The following is a 16,957-nucleotide window of genomic DNA, read 5'->3' as shown; positions in this document are numbered from 1 at the left end:
CCTCCTAGTAGAGGATGGGAGGGGAAAGTCTCTGGTTCCTGGCTAGTGACTTATATTAGCATTCATGGCACCTACTCCTGCAGTTCTGTATACCCAATAGCTTTCTTTCCCCCCCTCTCTCTCACTCTCTTTCTCCCCTCTATTGCTCTCTCCCCCTCCCTCTCTCTCTCTCTCTCTCCCCTCCCTCTCTATCTCTCCCTCTATTGCTCTCTCTCTCTGTCTCCCCTTCTCTCTCTCTGCTTCAGAACCCCTACACAGGCCTCTCAGCCCACATAGTGTGGCATCCTGGGAATATACACAGACTACACAGAAATAGTTCATTCAAGAAATGTGCAATTATGCATTAAAGGCACAGTGTTTCCCATGGGAGGTTTCCTCAGCTCAGAAGAAGGTCATTTGTAGGACACCTGCTCAAAAAGAGAATGAATCTGTGATGTCATGCACAGCACACAGGCGCTGACCCACGTGGGCACCTCTGTGTCTAGGATTGTAAAAGCATCATTACATTGATACTGTTACCCACTCTTAACAGTGTAGTACATTTTTATTCCATTATGACCTGCAACAGTCCTAGAGGATGGTGCCAGTAATGGCTATTTCTTGCTGACAGAGGGAGGATGTTTGCCCACTTGATTGGTATGTTGAGCCAACCCCCCCCCCTGCATTAAACAAAGCAGCTATCAGCTAGAACACTACACAAGGTTGGGAGGGGATCTAAACCAAATCACACTGAGGCCTGTATAGATGCGTTCATTTAGTGCAATTATGTACACTGTTGATTAAATTGTTACCTAAGCTAAGGAGTTTATTACAATTGTAGTAAGAATATTAAGTTCATTAAAAAAAACGGCCTTGACTTTGGAATGGATCTCCAGATATACGCACAATCACAAATGAAACGGTTAAAACAAGACAAGCACATATTTCAACACATTCCCGAATAACTATACATTATCGTCTCCTTTGGTTTAGGAGCCTGTTATATACATGTTATATACACATATTATTACATGTCTATAACAAGAACGTTGACACTCAGTAACGACAGAATACATTGGATGACAAAAGGTCTGACTCAATTATTAGAACATGTACAGATTTTTTTAGGAACGAGTATCTGCTCTTTTTTAGGAATGAATGTGTCTTTTGAATAAGAAAACATTGAATTGACCAATTTCATGTTAGCTTGATGACGGACACATTTCTACCACCAGTAAACTAAGATATCTACTGTAGGCCGACTGTACACGTCTCAAACCAGCTGGTGGAGTGAAGTGTAATGGGTGTGAGATTAGGAGAGTGTGCACATGCAGTCAGACAGTAGTCCAACAGCACAGTAAACACTGTGTACGACAGACAGATCAGTAGGTAATGCTCAGGAGATGAAGGAGCTGACTCCTGTAGTAAACCTCTGAGAGGTTCTGGCTGCATGGCTGTGACTAACAACATTCCATATCTCTCTGTGCTCCAATGGGCTGGGCACTCAATGGAGCGTGCACACATTTAAAGGGTCCAGTTGACATTCAGTGTGTTTGAATGTTTGTATGCAATACAGAAGAGAGGGGAGAGGGTATAATGTCATTACTGATTCATGCTCAAACACTTAATAATGGCTAAGGTACAAGGTCATACAGTACACAGGCGACTCCAGAGAGAGACTGTCTGCTGCAGCAATGAAAGGAGCTCTCTCAAAAAAATACATTTAAGAACCACACTGGGTTCTGTCCTTTATTGGATTAGGGTGAGTCATGAGTTTAAAACAAGGGCACGCTTTACACCCGGACAACTCCCTCCTTGTCTTCTTACGTCCCATCTACCCCTTCCACACTAAAATAAGCGGCACAACTTCAAAGCGCAGCGATGCCTAGAGTACATGGTGCAGACAGGGCAGAGTACATGATGCCTTGAGTACATGGTGCAGACAGGGCAGAATTACACCGGGCTTTGAAGTGAATAAAACAACCCACTCAACGCAAGAGAAAAACACAAATCACAAAAGAAATCCAGAAATAAATGGATGAAATTTTGATTTTTTTTTTTTAGTATAAAGAAAGAAACGGGACAACTGTCGAAGGACACATGAGACAGAGGAGAGGGCCAGAACGGCCAGGATGGGCTGTATGTGGGGAAGGAGAGGTTGGTGTGGGAGGAAAGAGGGGGTAGGTGGACAGATATAGGGGAGGTTTCTGGGTTTGTGGTGATCTACAACAAAACGCTCAGGGTTTTGGGAGAGGCAGGAAATCTACGGAATTCTGAGAATCCTCAAATTCTGCAGGGGGAGGAGGGAACACAGAGGAGCTATCAACAAAATATAACAAAAGCACAAAGGGCAGTACTTTAGGAGGACATAAAACACAGTGCCTTCCTATTTCTTATACAGAAAAATAAAACAAAGACAAGTCTTTGAAATGAACATATAAGGTGGTGGTTGGTGTTTTGTTTTATCTGTCTTTGCCAGGGACAGCTGTGGTGGAGGTGTGAACTCAGTTTTTTAACGGAGTGTGGTGGTGGGACAGGCAGGGGATTGTTAGTTTGTTCACCAGCTAGGTACTACAGGACATAGACCACTCACTCTGCAGCACCGAAATGGTGGCCTGGGCTCGGATCCAGGTGATGGCGGGGTTTTGGCGCAGGTCGTTGCGCCGTGGGTTGTTGCTGGCCCGGCACTCGTAGGTCCCAGAGTCCTCCAGCGTGAGGCGCGTGATGCCCAGCACGCTCACCCCGTTGTTGCCGTAGGCCGTGTTGATGGACACGCGGCGCTTGCGGGCGCCGTCCCACAGCTGCTTGAAGGAGTCGGCGCGGTTGATCTCGGCGTACCACCACTGGATCTCCGGGGTGGGGTTACCGATCACGTCGCAGTACAGCTCAAAGGTGTCCAGCGTGAGCTTAGTCTCAGACATTGGCGACTTCACAAACCCAGCTGGAGAGGAAAAGTGTATTGGGGAGGAGGGGAGGGGGGTGGAAGAGGGGTTAGAGTGGAAGAGGGAGGGGATGGAGAGACCAGGGGATGGAGGTAGGAGCAAATCAAACAGGGATCAGTTGGAAACAAAAGAAGAGGATGATTAAAGGCAAATCAAGAAAAAAAGCAAGCTACAACGCTTAAAGTGGGTTGTATATTTTCTGTGTAAACAAACAAATAAAATGGATTTACTGTGCAAAACATGTTGCCTACTCACACCATTGTGAAATGTATAAAGATTTGACACTACTAACGTGGAACAACATAGGTAGCAAACTGACATGCAGTAGAACCACAAGTAAATCATGTTTCACATATGGACAACTTAGTCAAAACATGTTTCTTCATCTTATCAATAAGTTATATTTTCCTCCTATCTGTCAACCTTTACATGGCATGCAGAGATTACATTCCTGCCCCATAAAACCACATTAATAGATTCAATGTTATATCTGACAGTCACTGAAACACAGAAATACCCCTGTGAGTTTCTGAACAGATATTGCATAATAGGAATCCTTTGCTTTCTTGTATCTCTTTGATGTTAGATTGAAATGACAACTGACTATAAAGCTCTCTGTTTACAAAAGAGTTTTGTTCGTTTGCCACATTAAGGAAACTCATGTTGTGTGATGTGACATTTATGTCAAAGGGCACTGCTTGAGCCGATGGGAAAGTCATGTGACTACTTGTAACACTGGCTGAGTATAATTTCCATCAAGCCCTATGAACCATGATGAGGACCTTATGTACAGGCCATGCTTTATTCTGGTCAAATGAGAGCTGAAATAGGAAACTGCTCTAACAGCCAATCTGGTTCGGAACATAACTGAATCATAAAGGTATTGAAATGCAGTGAAGCCGAAACAGCAGACATTGCATGTGCTTTGATGACTAGTACAGTAGTAATTTATTCTTCTACAGCAAGACATACATTCTGTTTGTTTTCAATCTGATTGTCTGTGCGTGTATGATGGCGTTGGCAACTTTAGAAATGAGGTCATCCATCCTGTGATTCACTATCAGCTGGACTTAAATGTCACAGAATCATCATCACTGTGTGTGTGTGTGTGTGTGTGTGTGTGTGTGTGTGTGTGTGTGTGTGTGTGTGTGTGTGTGTGTGTGTGTGTGTGTGCACGCCATTCTCATTACATGAATCATACTACCGCTACACAGCAGAGGTCAGCCCCTACAACCATATGCCAGCATTCTAGCACAGACCCAATGCACTCATCACCTGGGCTGTGCCTTAGGGTTCCTGTTGCAAGGCCATTCTAGCACAGACCCAATGCACTCATCACCTGGGCTGTGCCTTAGGGTTTCTGTTGCAAGGCCATTCTAGCACAGACCCAATGCACTCATCACCTGGGCTGTGCCTTAGGGTTCCTGTTGCAAGGCCATTCTAGCACAGACCCAATGCACTCATCACCTGGGCTGTGCCTTAGGGTTCCTGTTGCAAGGCCATTCTAGCACAGACCCAATGCACTCATCACCTGGGCTGTGCCTTAGGGTTCCTGTTGCAAGGCCATTCTAGCACAGACCCAATGCACTCATCACCTGGGCTGTGTCTTAGGGTTCCTGTTGCAAGGCCTCCGTTGACTGCCTGTTCTACGCCATGTGTCCTCGGATGAATCACAGAAAAGGCTGCCACACCCTAACCCTAACTCTGACTATGCTGAAGACGAGAGAGACAGGAAGAGATAGCAGAGCAGGCAGTCTCTCTGTTGCGCTATAGTCGTGTGTCTTACTACAACAGATTACAGGCCCTTCCAGAACAGCCCAACCTGCTCAACAGTAATGTACTGTATCATCAGCACATGAGCAGATAAGCTGCCTAGTAGGGGGAGGTTACTAGCTGCCTAGTGGGGGGAGATTACTAGCTGCCTAGTGGGGGGGAGGTTACTAGTGGGGGGGAGGTTACGAGCTGCCTAGTGGGGGGAGATTACTAGCTGCCTAGTGGGGGGGAGGTTACTAGTGGGGGGGAGGTTACGAGCTGCTTAGTGGGGGGAGATTACTAGCTGCCTAGTGGGGGGAGATTACTAGCTGCCTAGTGGGGGGAGATTACTAGCTGCCTAGTGGGGGGAGGTTACTAGCTGCCTAGTGGGGGGAGGTTACTAGTGGGGGGAGGTTACTAGTGGGGGGAGATTACTAGTGGAGGGAGGTTACTAGTGGGGGTAGATTACTAGCTGCCTAGTGGGGGGAGGTTACTAGCTGCCTAGTGGGGGAGGTTACTAGTGGGGGGAGATTACTAGCTGCCTAGTGGGGGGAGATAACTAGCTGCCTAGTGGGGGGAGATAACTAGCTGCCTAGTGGGGGGAGGTTACGAGCTGCCTAGTGGGGGGAGGTTACTAGTGGGGGAGATTACTAGCTGCCTAGTGGGGGGAGGTTACGAGCTGCCTAGTGGGGGGAGATTACTAGCTGCCTAGTGGGGGGAGGTTACTAGTGGGGGGAGGTTACTAGTGGGGGAGATTACTAGCTGCCTAGTGGGGGGAGGTTACTAGCTACCTAGTGGGGGGAGGTTACTAGCTGCCTAGTGGGGGGAGGTTACTAACTACCTAGTGGGGGGAGGTTACTAGCTGCCTAGTGGGGGGAGATTACTAGCTGCCTAGTGGGGGGAGGTTACTAACTACCTAGTGGGGGGAGGTTACTAGCTGCCTAGTGGGGGAGGTTACTAGTGGGGGGAGGTTGCTTACGCATAGCTGTCAGTACTGCGTTAAAATGAGCTGTGCCTAACATTTCATTATTGCAATATAACCTAGATACTTAGTGTTTTGGTTGGGCAAATAAAGCACTGTTCTGTATCAGTTTGTAACCAAGAGACTGCGTTTATACTATAGGCTATCATTTTCCATTTTAGGTCAAACACTTCTAGCTATGCAGCCACTGTGTTTCCACAGCTAGAGACAGTATGTTCTGTACACAACTGAAGCCAAACACTCTTTAGTCTGGTCAACCCGGAGCAAGATGTTCCAGAGACTGAACAATACATAGGTGAGGATCATACCATACCATACCCTGGCAGCAACAGTTAGAAGTGAGTGGCAGGCAGCTGTAAATAATAAGGCAACAGGAAAAGGGTAAATTATTTGGCTGTGGACATGATCCTGACTAGCCCGGCCTGATTTACACAGACCAGAGCCTACACAGACCACAGCCTACACAGACCAGAGCCTACACAGACCACAGCCTACACAGACCACAGCCTACACAGACCTTGTGCCATCTTGCCTGAAGCCCAGATACATGCAGAGTAATTAGTGTTTGTGTCTTTCTCCTGAAACATCTGGGCCCACCCCCCATGATCATCCCCAATCATCACAGAGGGTAAAGCCCAGCCTGGACGCCCACCGTCTCTGCTCAGGCTGCCTCCGAACTAAAGCATCCGCTGAGATCAAAGAACTGGACCGGCCTCACATCTTCCACTCTTTTGGAGGGCAACAGAAAGTGAAGAGAACCAGGAGGTTTTCATAGAAGAGAGGAGCCTGTAATGTCGTTAAAGGGATAAGACCACAATTACATAGGTGATGTGAATGAAATGGTACCATAATGAGGAGGGATTCATATACAGCACAGACTGAATCACAAGCATCCATTAATCTCTGTTTATTCTGCGAGGCACTTCATTATAATGTCATATAGCATCATATAGAGTATACTGTGGTGAATAGATCCCCTCTGAGTATGCGTGGTGGCCCATCACACATGTGCCCTGCCTAGTGAGTGAATTGGGGAGCTCTCTCCCCTGAGGACTGAAAGCAGAGCACACATCACCAGGCAGGCAGGCAGTGGCTTTGAGTCAACCACCTGTAACCTGCCTCCCAGTCCCACAACACAGACAGACCGCAGCTAGATAACCCCAAGGGCCACTGCACTGGCTACGTGCAGGGCATTTATTTTTGTGCGGGCAGGGAGATATGAGGATATCTATAGTTGGATAAATACAAACAAACTCAAAATGGAGTACATAGTGAATGTTGAATTTGATATTGAAATCACGGGCATTACAGATCTAGCTGTAGTATCAGTGTACTGCGGTGTGATGCTCCATTGTCTTAGCCAGTATATCTGACTTTTGTAGGAGAGCCAACGTAGCTGGCTCCCAGCATCTGGTTAAGAGGTGTTACACTTGGCCGATTGCCCAAGGTTTCACAAAGCCTCCTGCTCTGACAGTTGTAAATGAGTCACTGCTGTGGGTTGAAGGATGATGTATTTGTTTCTGAGCGGCTCTTAACACATCGATGGGTGGGCGGCTATAGATTTCCTCATTTGTTTGAACAAATCAACAATAAACCTTGATGCCTGCATGAATTAGAGTGGTGTTGTGGATAAATGGCAGTTAGCAACAGCAGCTGAGATGAGAGGGAGGGGGTGACTTCTGCCATCTTACAGTAAGTACTCAGGGACAGCCATTCGGGTCATAGAGGGGAGCCACCGCTTTCATGAGAGTTAAATCGCCCCCATCCCCGGCTGAAATGGGCTTATCCCCATCAACCAGCCAACATTGCTCCCCGATTAACCCTTTCAGAGGTCAAGATGACAGACAACCCGGGCCCTCTGTCACTGTACAACGCTAGCATGGTTAAGGTACCATATGCCACAGGACTAGCTGACACTCATCCATGTCACCATAACGGTTTGTGACAACAACTTATCAAATTAGGGGTTTTCTTTACTGGACACACTGTGACAACACATATTGTAACCACAAACAATCTCCCAGAACGAATATTCTACACAACCACATATCGACATTAAGTCTCCATTTTGTTTAAAATTCCGTCTAGCCTCTTCCATTTGGGTATCATCATCAGTAGCTACAGTATGTCTGGTGTGTACTGTGTTGGAGGCTGTGGGGTGCCTGATGCTGTTGCCATTGGTGCAGTATGTATCATGTTTCACAGTGGGCTATTGTGACTCAGTGGAAGAACTGGCTTACGTCCCACAGCACATTTTCCGGTCTCACAGATGTGTCCTTTGCTACTCAGAACATGGGCAGTGATACAGCATGGACTTACAAATTACCTTACAATTACCAAGCTACTCTGTACCTTGCAGTTACGTTAATTGAATCCCTTATTAATTGTAAGCGAGATGCCATTTTAGGTTTCTTTTTATAATGTTGCGTGGCCCTGGTTCAGGGAATTTGATCATGAAATGTGTTTAGTGATACAAACTGGGACTGTGTCGATAAACTGTCTGTGGCTTTGAGCCACAAAAACCTACTAATACTGTACAACATGAAGAAATAATGAGAGGTCGTAGCGCTCTGTCTTATAGTAAGATAACAGACGCATTTAGAGCAGCATTGAGTTGATGCTTGAGTTGGTTCATGTTTATATTGGTAACTCACATGAAAGGAATTAACATTGTGGTCTGTATTCTATGTCAACTCAAAAAGGGGATATTCTACACACAACTGTCCTGAACTTGATTACGGCTGGTATGGCTGTTCAATTGTTCATAGGGGGAGATTACCCATGGTGCATTGCCATAAGCAGCATCTTCAGGTTAGAGACAGGAGAGAACCCCTCTTCATATTCCTCATGCATAAAAGAACGAGGCCCTTTAAGAGCTTAAATGTTTCACATGCATCTAGTGAGTCTTCAGAGAGCCAAGCAGCTGTGCACAGGGATGCTGCTATCCATTAAGAGTTAATGGACTCACTTTCACAGTTCTCTGTGCTCAGGGTGCTGTGTCTCCGCTCTATAAATAGCGACTGGCAGCAGAATGGGCCAATGCTATTTACAGTCCTCCAGATATCTGTTGCTGAATCTCAGCAATCTATGGTTGGTCAGGCTCCCCAAGCATATAGAGGTATAATGGTCTCAGCTCAGCTCCCTCCACTGCTTCACACATACTGTACTGTGATTAAATCCCCTGCCCTTATAATTACACTTCTTTACACGCCATTGCCCCGAATCTGAAATATTGCTGAGGAAATCAAACGTGACATAGTGAAGCCTGCCACGTTACATCACTCACACTAAATCCAGACTGTGAAATATGAATTCATTTGTTTGGAGGATATACCCATATTTGTGCGACCAAATAGCATCAGTATACCATCCATTAAAATATGATTACTGTATTTATATAACAGCCTCATAAATGTGTTTTACAGTATCTAGCTACAGAACTGTATCTCACTAGTGTCGAAAACCCGACATCACTTTAATGAACTGTAATACATCAGAAGGCTAATAAAGAAAGGAGCTGTGATGTATCAGTTTTCACCAGTTACAGCGAGGCTCAGACAGACCACAGAGTGACAAGGTAGCACCAGTCTGTCTACCACAGCCCCCCGGGAGTCTCAGCAGAGCCCATGGTGGAGGGAGCCCTGTGCGTCGCTATGGGACCCAGGGAGTGGGCAATAACACTGGGCAAAGACTGGAATGCCTTCACTTGGGCTTTACCAAACAATAGAGGGAGTAGATCTGACTTTGTGGATGGGGACCATCAAAGCGTGTCCTCATACACACATAATTCATCCACCAGATCAATTAATGAATGTACACTGAGTGAACAAAACATTAGGAACGCCTGCTCTTTCCATGACATAGACTGACCAGGTGAATCCAGGTGAAAGCTATAATCCCTTATTTATGTCACTTGTTATATTTATCCACTTCAATCAGTGTAGATGAAGGGGAGGAGACAGGTTAAAGAAGGACTTTTAAGTCTTGAGACATTTGAGACATGGATTGTGTATGTGTGCCATTCAGAGGATATTTAAGTGCCTTTGAACGGGGTATGGTAGTAGGTGCCAGGTGCACCAGTTTGAGTGTCCAATAACTGCAACGCTACTAGGATTTTTACGTTCAATAATTTCCCGTGTGTGTCAAGAATGGTCCACCACCCAAAGGGCATCCAGCCAACTTGACACAACTGTGGGAAGCATTGGTGTCAACATGGGCCAGCATCCCTGTGGAACACTTTTGACACCTTGTAGAGTCCATGCCCTGACGAATTGAGGGCAAAAAGGGGTGCAACTTCATATTAGGAAGGCATTCCTAATGTTTTGTACACTCATTGTACACTAGCAGTAAGCAGGGTTGGTGGCAATTCCATTTCAACAAAGTCAATTCAAGATTCAAACTGAAATTCAAATGTTTTTTCTCATAGAGAAGCATAAAGTAGAATTGGAATTAGATTTGGAATTTCAGTTTACTTCCTAAATTGACTGAATTGAAATGGAATTGACATCAACCCTGGTAGTGAGAATAGTAGAGCCAATGATGGATTTCTCTATTCTGCTTTGAGTGACTATTGCTGTACAACTTCATATTACAATCTTTCTGTGTTCACAGTGCTAACAGTCCTTTAGCAAATGCTCTTATCCAGAGCGACTTAAAATAGTTAGGTGAAACAACAACATATCACAATCGTAGCAAGTAAATTTTCCTCAAAAAAGTAGTTATCAGCAAAGTCAGTGCTAGCAGGAATAGACTAGTGCATTTTTATTTGTTTTCTATAGGCCTATAACACAATCCAAAATTGCAACTTTCGTAATTGAAACAATTATTGTCATAAAATATACCAATAGCTGGTAGTAGCTCATCTCTGAGAACATGTGTTTTGTGTAGAGGCTGCCTCTGATTGGTGTGCCCCCTCTGGGTGGCAGAAGTGATTCACTGGGATTGGCCATCCATCAGGGGCATGTCAGGGAAAGCAACTCTTAACACGCAATGATGAGGAGGCTCAGACATCCTTCATGTCAAGCAAATTATGCTGCCCTCAATCCTGCCCCTTGTGACTGTGTGTTCATCAAAGACTGAAAGAAATAAACTTGGATGGCCCATGGAGAGACAATTGAAATCAATCAAATGTGGAAAGTAATTGGTGATAATCATTTGAAAGGTTATTCATCATAATATGGAATAAGATATTATAACCTTCAAACATGTAGGCTACAGACAGATAATCTAAATGTGTTTTGTTGGAAGTTGTGTATATGTTTTGAGGTTATCAACACTCTGCTTTGAGCCAACAGTGATTATGTAATAGAATCTCAACTCCACTAACACACAGAGAGAAACTAATGGGCCAACATTCCAGGAAACCAAAGATGCTGTTTACTATAATGCAGATTGTATTTTGGGGGCAGAAAACGTGTCATGACCTTTCCAAATATCAACACTGTCTCTAAGAATGATATCAATGACAATGTCTGCCTATTAATTCACATGGGATGTAGAAATGACACACACACACACACACACACACACACATATAAAGTGGAACGTGGACCTCTTTAATGATGAAAGCCCGTTGATTTGTTCGTTGTGTTTTAGCCAGAGAGAGACTATGGGCTTAACAGTCCTGAATCGTGCAGACTGTTTGGCAGGTTCTTCAACATTCATCTCCATTACGCTGCTCTTCTTCACAACATAACAATACGTACATCCCAAATATGAAATATGCTACAATCAAAGCATGTCAACAATCTGTGCATTCAGTAATCTATGTATCAATGAAGACAAATAATTCGTGGAGACTAAGGAATTCCAATGTATCCATCAAATAATAATAATATAAAACTAACTCCAAACATAACGAAATATCTAATAGATCTTATATTAGGAAATTCCAAGCAAACACAACGATGCTCTGGTTTGCTGTAACATATTTATGCTCTGGTTTGCAATGGCATATTTATCTATTTTCAATCCATTTCCTTACACTATAAAATTGAGAATCGTGTGCGTAGGGAAATGGTCGTAAAAAATCTGAGCCCCCTAAATACTGTGAACAGAGTTATGTAAACGAATTTGTTCAAAATAAACACTATATTGCGACGCGTAAATGCGCCCATGCCCCTCATATTTGACATTATGTCAAATGACAGACGCCCCCTTCATCAAATCTGAATCAAAAACATATTCGAGTCACAGTAGGCTCCTCATTGGAACAATTGTGTACAATCCCGGGCATGGTCACATCTTCATTCTTACCGTTTTGAGCCGAGACGTAATGCAGCATCAAGTTTCCAAAAAGGAACACAGCCAACATCACTGCATTGGGCTGCATTCTTGGGGTTCGATGAGAGGACCAGGCAGGGACTAGATAAGGCGATTGTGGGAGATGAGATATTGATCGCGGGAATTAGAGATCTAGTCTAAAGGTGCATAGCAGAGTGGATGCGGAGTAATATAGAATGATCTACGAAGGCTATAAAGGTAAAGTCCTCCGGAAAAGAACGAAATGAAGGCAGCAAGGAATGGTCCGGGACAGGCAGATAGCTCCGTCAGGGATGCTGATGTAGTAGGGCCATAAACGGAGCTTCCTTCATCGGATTGCGGAAGAGGTCTTTCGATGTCAGTGAGAGCGTCCACTGTTGTAGTTCTGAAGGATCAGAGATGCGCAGACCGATGCGCATTGGCGCTCATAGAAACGAGGACCTTTAGTGCCCAAGTACATTTTACAAACAATCATTCCGAACATGCATGAATTATTGCCTACATCAATATGATTTACATTGCACATTTATTAAGTCAATCGTTTTTATTGACAGACAGTCCATTGACATATGGATTTTTAGCATCGAAATGTGCCGCAGGAAAGCTTGATCCAAGATGCACATCCACAAACGCGAGCAACCACAAACGCTCGCGCGCAAACACACACGCACACAGAGAGAAAGAAAGTGGCCACTTCAGGTGGTTTATCTCAAAGTAGACCTCTTGACCAATGACAATTATAGAGACACTGATAATTGCTATAATTGCAAGGAATTCAAGAAAATCATCAATGCGCCACCTGCCTGAGGGTAAGTCATTATAGGCTGTAGTTTAATCTTCCCAAATGCCATGCCCCATCATAATACTTTAAATACATAGGAAACAGGTGGTAACAACCCTGCCATGAACCACACATATCAGCTAATTTCACTAGAAGATATAACCCAGGATACAGTGAATCCAGGTGACTGGACTGGACTGGACTGTGTATCAATCAGACAGACCCTAACTAACATGGCCTCCCATTAATCCCTGTTTTCTAGAGCTGTGCAGTGGTGTTACATGGGCGACATCTGGTGGTTCATTATAGAAGCCAGAATTCAACTGAATCATACTGGGTATATTGTGTTGTGTGAACATTAGCAGTGGGGAAATCAATATACTTAATGGGTATATATTCATGTTTTTTGGAAACAAGTGGAAAACACACTATACTAAATGCAAGGCCAGACTATGGCAACCCATTCAGTCACTTTGAATACAGTACACATGCAATATCCATTTGAGGGACACTGTTTAAGTAGTACTGTCCATATACTGATTCTGTGGCTAAATGTATCTGAGAAATTGATTCCAAGTTGCTACCAACTGCTGCCGCACTACAGTATCCACTGGCCATTGCACTGTGAGTATTTGTGTGCTAGAGGAAGTATTGTAAATGGCTGGTCTTCTCACCCAATAGCAGAACAAACTGGACTTCCCTCCACTTTACTCTCCTCCCTCTAGTTTATCTGTGGAAGAGTACGTTTAAAATCTAACCCCACCTGAAACCCACCACCAGCCAATCAGCTGGGGAAAGGTCAGTGACGATGACACACCCTCCTTTGTTCAAAACCAATGAGAGTAGAAGTGTGGCATTTTGTCCGAGGGAAAAACGTACCCCTAGAACTGTTAATCACGCATCACTTAACTGTTGCCAATGTGTTCACAACGGTACACCCTCTGTTGGGATTTTTACCTCTACTACTCTCATTTCTTGGTCTATTTAGTATGGAAAGTAGACAACAATGGCTTACCAGACTGAAAAATGAACTTAGCAACAGTCCTCTGGTGTCAAATGTGGCTTTTGGATTTATCCTCATGGGACTAGAGAAGCTGGTGGAGCTGGAGTTTGAGTGTCCTTGCAATCCTAAATGGAACGGAGTGTTTTCATCTGCCTTCTTCATCATTCCTGCTGTCATGGCTTTCACGTTGATGCTGATCATTCAAGGATGCAGGTGCGATACGTGGTGCCGGAAGACTGTGTCTTTTTCCAGTTTTGTTCCTGCAATCGTGTGGCTGATCTTGTTGTTCCTCGATGGCCAGTACTTTGCTTGTGCAATGACAGACTGGAAGGGCAGATTTGTCATAGTTGATAAAGCAGCACCGCAGAAATGGTGTGAGCCAACTAGTGAGGGAGATGTCACACCGCAAGAACTAATGCTCCGCTCACAGCAGCTATTTGTTGTGTCTCAAGTGAGTTTCATTTCATGCATATCACTACATTGTTACATGCATATGTTTCATTATATGAGGTGGAATGAGGAGCTAGGGGCCATATGCATCAAGCGATTCAGTGAGGGAGTCTGATCTAGAATCAGGTCCCCCCTGTCCATGTAATCTTATTCATTAAGATCTAAAAGGCTAAACTGATCCTAAGTCAGCACTCCTACTTGGAAACACTTGATACATATGGCCCCTAGCTCTTCATGTTACTGCACAGCTCTTACCTGTTACCAAGCACTCTACTTATGTGGGGTGATGGAGTTGTGTGTTATCAATGACATAGATGTCTAGTCTATGCATTGCAGTCACATTTAGGATGTTATTCACCTTATTCAATCTTTATTTTTGCCCCCTGATGTATCAGGTTCTAGGTATATTTCTTCTCATAATCATCTGTGTGGGACTCATAGTGTATGTGATCAGAGAGAGCTGCCAGCAGGAGTCTGAGATGCAGGATGCAGACGTAGCAGAGCTCACCGTGCTCAGGATGAGCTCTCTGAGAACCAGGACGACGTGAGAGGACAGGCTCCCCCCCCCCCGTTTGAAAGTACTCTTTCTATTTGTAAATAAGGATTTTTGGGGGGGGGTTCTTTTACCATTTTTTGGATTTACCTTTTGCATTTTCAATGACACTATCATTCAGAGAGTGATTGCATTTCATGAAACTAATGAAAGAAAAGCCCATACATGGTTGCATGCTGCACCCATGGAATGTACATGAGAGCAACATACGTGTATACCATGAACATACGTGTATACCATGAACATACGTGTATACCATGAACATGCGTGTATACCATGTGCAGGCTTTCCTTTCATTATCATCAACTGCATTTGGCCCAGCAACAGTGGGGAAATTTGGGACGTGCATACCACTTACACACTCTCATGTCATGAACCTGCCTTCAATGAAATATATGTTTATACAGTCATGTAGACAATTTTATACTAACTGGTTGAGCCAGTTTTAATTTGTTGCTTCATGATTACAGTACCTCGTATATTTCCTACATAAGACATATATTTCGACTCATTTCAGACACAGTTCTAGGTCATATACTATGTATAGTACCAGTCAAAAGTTTGGACACACCTACTCATTCCAGGGTTTTTCTTAATTTGACTATTTTCTACATTGTAAAATAATAGTGAAGATATCAAAACTATGAAGTAACATTTGAGATTCTTCAAAGTAGCCACCCTTTGCCTTGATGACAGCTTTGGACACTCTTGGCATTCTCTCAACCAGCATCATGTGGTAGTCACCTGGAATGCATTTCAATGAACAGGTGTGCCTTGTTAAAAGTTAATTTGTGGAATTTCTTTCCTTCTTAATGCGTTTGAGCCAATCAGTTGTGTTGTGACAAGGTAGGGGTGGTATACAGAAGATAGCCCAATTTGGTAAAAGATCAAGTCCATATTACGGCAAGAACAGCTCAAAAAGGCAAAGAGAAAGGACAGTCCATCATTACTTTAAGACATGAAGGTCAGTCAATCAGGAACATTTCAAGAGCATTGAATGTTTCTTCAAGTGCAGTCGCAAAAACCATCAAGCACTATGATGAAACTGGCTCTCATGAGGACCGCCACAGGAAAGGAAGACCCAGAGTTACCTCTGCTGCAGAGCATAAGTTCATTAGAGTTACCAGCATCAGAAATTGCAGCCCAAATACATTTTTCACAGAGTTTAAGTAACAGACACATCTCAATATCAACTGTTCAGAGGAGGCTGATGAGTCCAAATTTTAGATTTTTGGTTCCAACCGCCATGTCTTTGTGAGACGCAGAGTAGGTGAATGGATGATCTCCGCATGTGTGGAGGAAGAGGTGTGATGGTGCTTTGCTGTTGACACTGTCTCTGATTTATTTCAAATTGAAGGCACACTTAACCAGCATGGCTATCACAGCATTCTGCAGCAATACGCCATCCCATCTGGTTTGCGCTTAGTGAGACTATCATTTGTTTTTACATTTTACATTTTAGTCATTTAGCAGACGCTCTTATCCAGAGCGACTTACAGTAGTGAATGCATACATTTCATACAATTCATTAAAAAAAAATTCTGTGCTGGCCCCCCGTGGGAATCGAACCCACAACCCTGGCGTTGCAAACACCATGCTCTACCAACTGAGCTACAGGGAAGGCTAACAGGACAATGACCCAACACACCTCCAGACTGTCTAAGGGCTATTTGACCAAGAAGGAGAGTGATGGAGTGCTGCATCAGATGACCTGGCCTCCATAATCACCCGACCTCAACCCATTTGAGATGGTTTGGGATGAGTTGGACCGCAGAGTGAATGAAAAGCAGCCAACAAGTGCTCAGCATTTGTGGGAACTCCTTCAAGACTGTTGGAAAAGCATTCCAGGTGAAGCTGGTTGAGAGAATGCAAGATTGTGCAAAGCTGTCATCAAGACAAAGGGTCGCTACTTTGAAGAATCTTACATTTAAAATATATATAAACATTTGCACATTTGTTTAACACTTTCTGGTAACGACATTATTCCATATGTGTTATTTCATAGTTTTGATGTCTTCACTATTATTCTACAATGTAGAAAATAGTAAAAATAAAGAAAAATCATTGAATGAGTAGGTGTCTCCACAATTTTGACTGGTACTGTATCTGACGGCCATATTGCAGCTGGTCTGGGCTAGGCTGCACTTCACTTCCTATGGTGCCCGTTGTGGTCATCTGCAGGTATGCAATAAAGGACTGGTCTTTACCCTGTCTTGGAGGAGTAACTCTCTTGACTGGCCTTCTCATTCTGTTG

General features: G+C 44.1%; 2 protein-coding genes across 3 annotated transcripts in view; one reads left to right on the top strand and one right to left on the bottom strand.

Moving 5' to 3' along the window:
* The window catches only part of LOC106587217 (neuroplastin), a 38,984-nt gene extending 26,679 nt beyond the window's left edge, over positions 1-12,305 (bottom strand). Inside the window, exons 1-2 of one of the 2 annotated variants that reach the window (XM_014175393.2) lie at positions 11,911-12,305; positions 2,573-2,920 (exon numbers count right to left, since the gene is read on the bottom strand). In XM_014175393.2, the coding sequence (XP_014030868.1) occupies positions 2,573-2,920; positions 11,911-11,986 (424 nt within the window). In that variant the 5' untranslated portion in view covers positions 11,987-12,305. The remainder of the gene's footprint in view (positions 1-2,572; positions 2,921-11,910) is intronic. The other variant, XM_014175392.2, reaches the window with a different exon arrangement.
* A 1,295-nt stretch (positions 12,306-13,600) lies between these two features.
* LOC106587172 (calcium homeostasis modulator protein 6) lies at positions 13,601-15,357 on the top strand. Its single transcript, XM_014175251.2, has 2 exons — positions 13,601-14,151; positions 14,546-15,357. The coding sequence occupies exons 1-2, from the start codon at positions 13,687-13,689 to the stop codon at positions 14,696-14,698; spliced, it is 618 nt and encodes a 205-aa protein (XP_014030726.1). The 5' UTR covers positions 13,601-13,686; the 3' UTR covers positions 14,699-15,357.
* The last annotated feature ends 1,600 nt before the right edge of the window (positions 15,358-16,957 follow it).

This window comes from Salmo salar, chromosome ssa26 (assembly GCF_905237065.1).
Source record: "Salmo salar chromosome ssa26, Ssal_v3.1, whole genome shotgun sequence".
NCBI classification, from domain to species: Eukaryota; Metazoa; Chordata; class Actinopteri; order Salmoniformes; family Salmonidae; genus Salmo; species Salmo salar.
Note: the sequence above shows the minus strand (reverse complement) of the source record. Positions and strands in the feature narration are given on the sequence as shown.

Bases quoted from the DNA above. Each gene is read 5' to 3' on its own strand.
- LOC106587172 (XM_014175251.2), top strand. From the start codon at position 13,687: ATGGAAAGTAGACAACAATGGCTTACCAGACTGAAAAATGAACTTAGC. The intron at 14,152-14,545 runs GTGAGTTTCATT...CTGATGTATCAG, and splicing joins AGCTATTTGTTGTGTCTCAA to GTTCTAGGTATATTTCTTCT.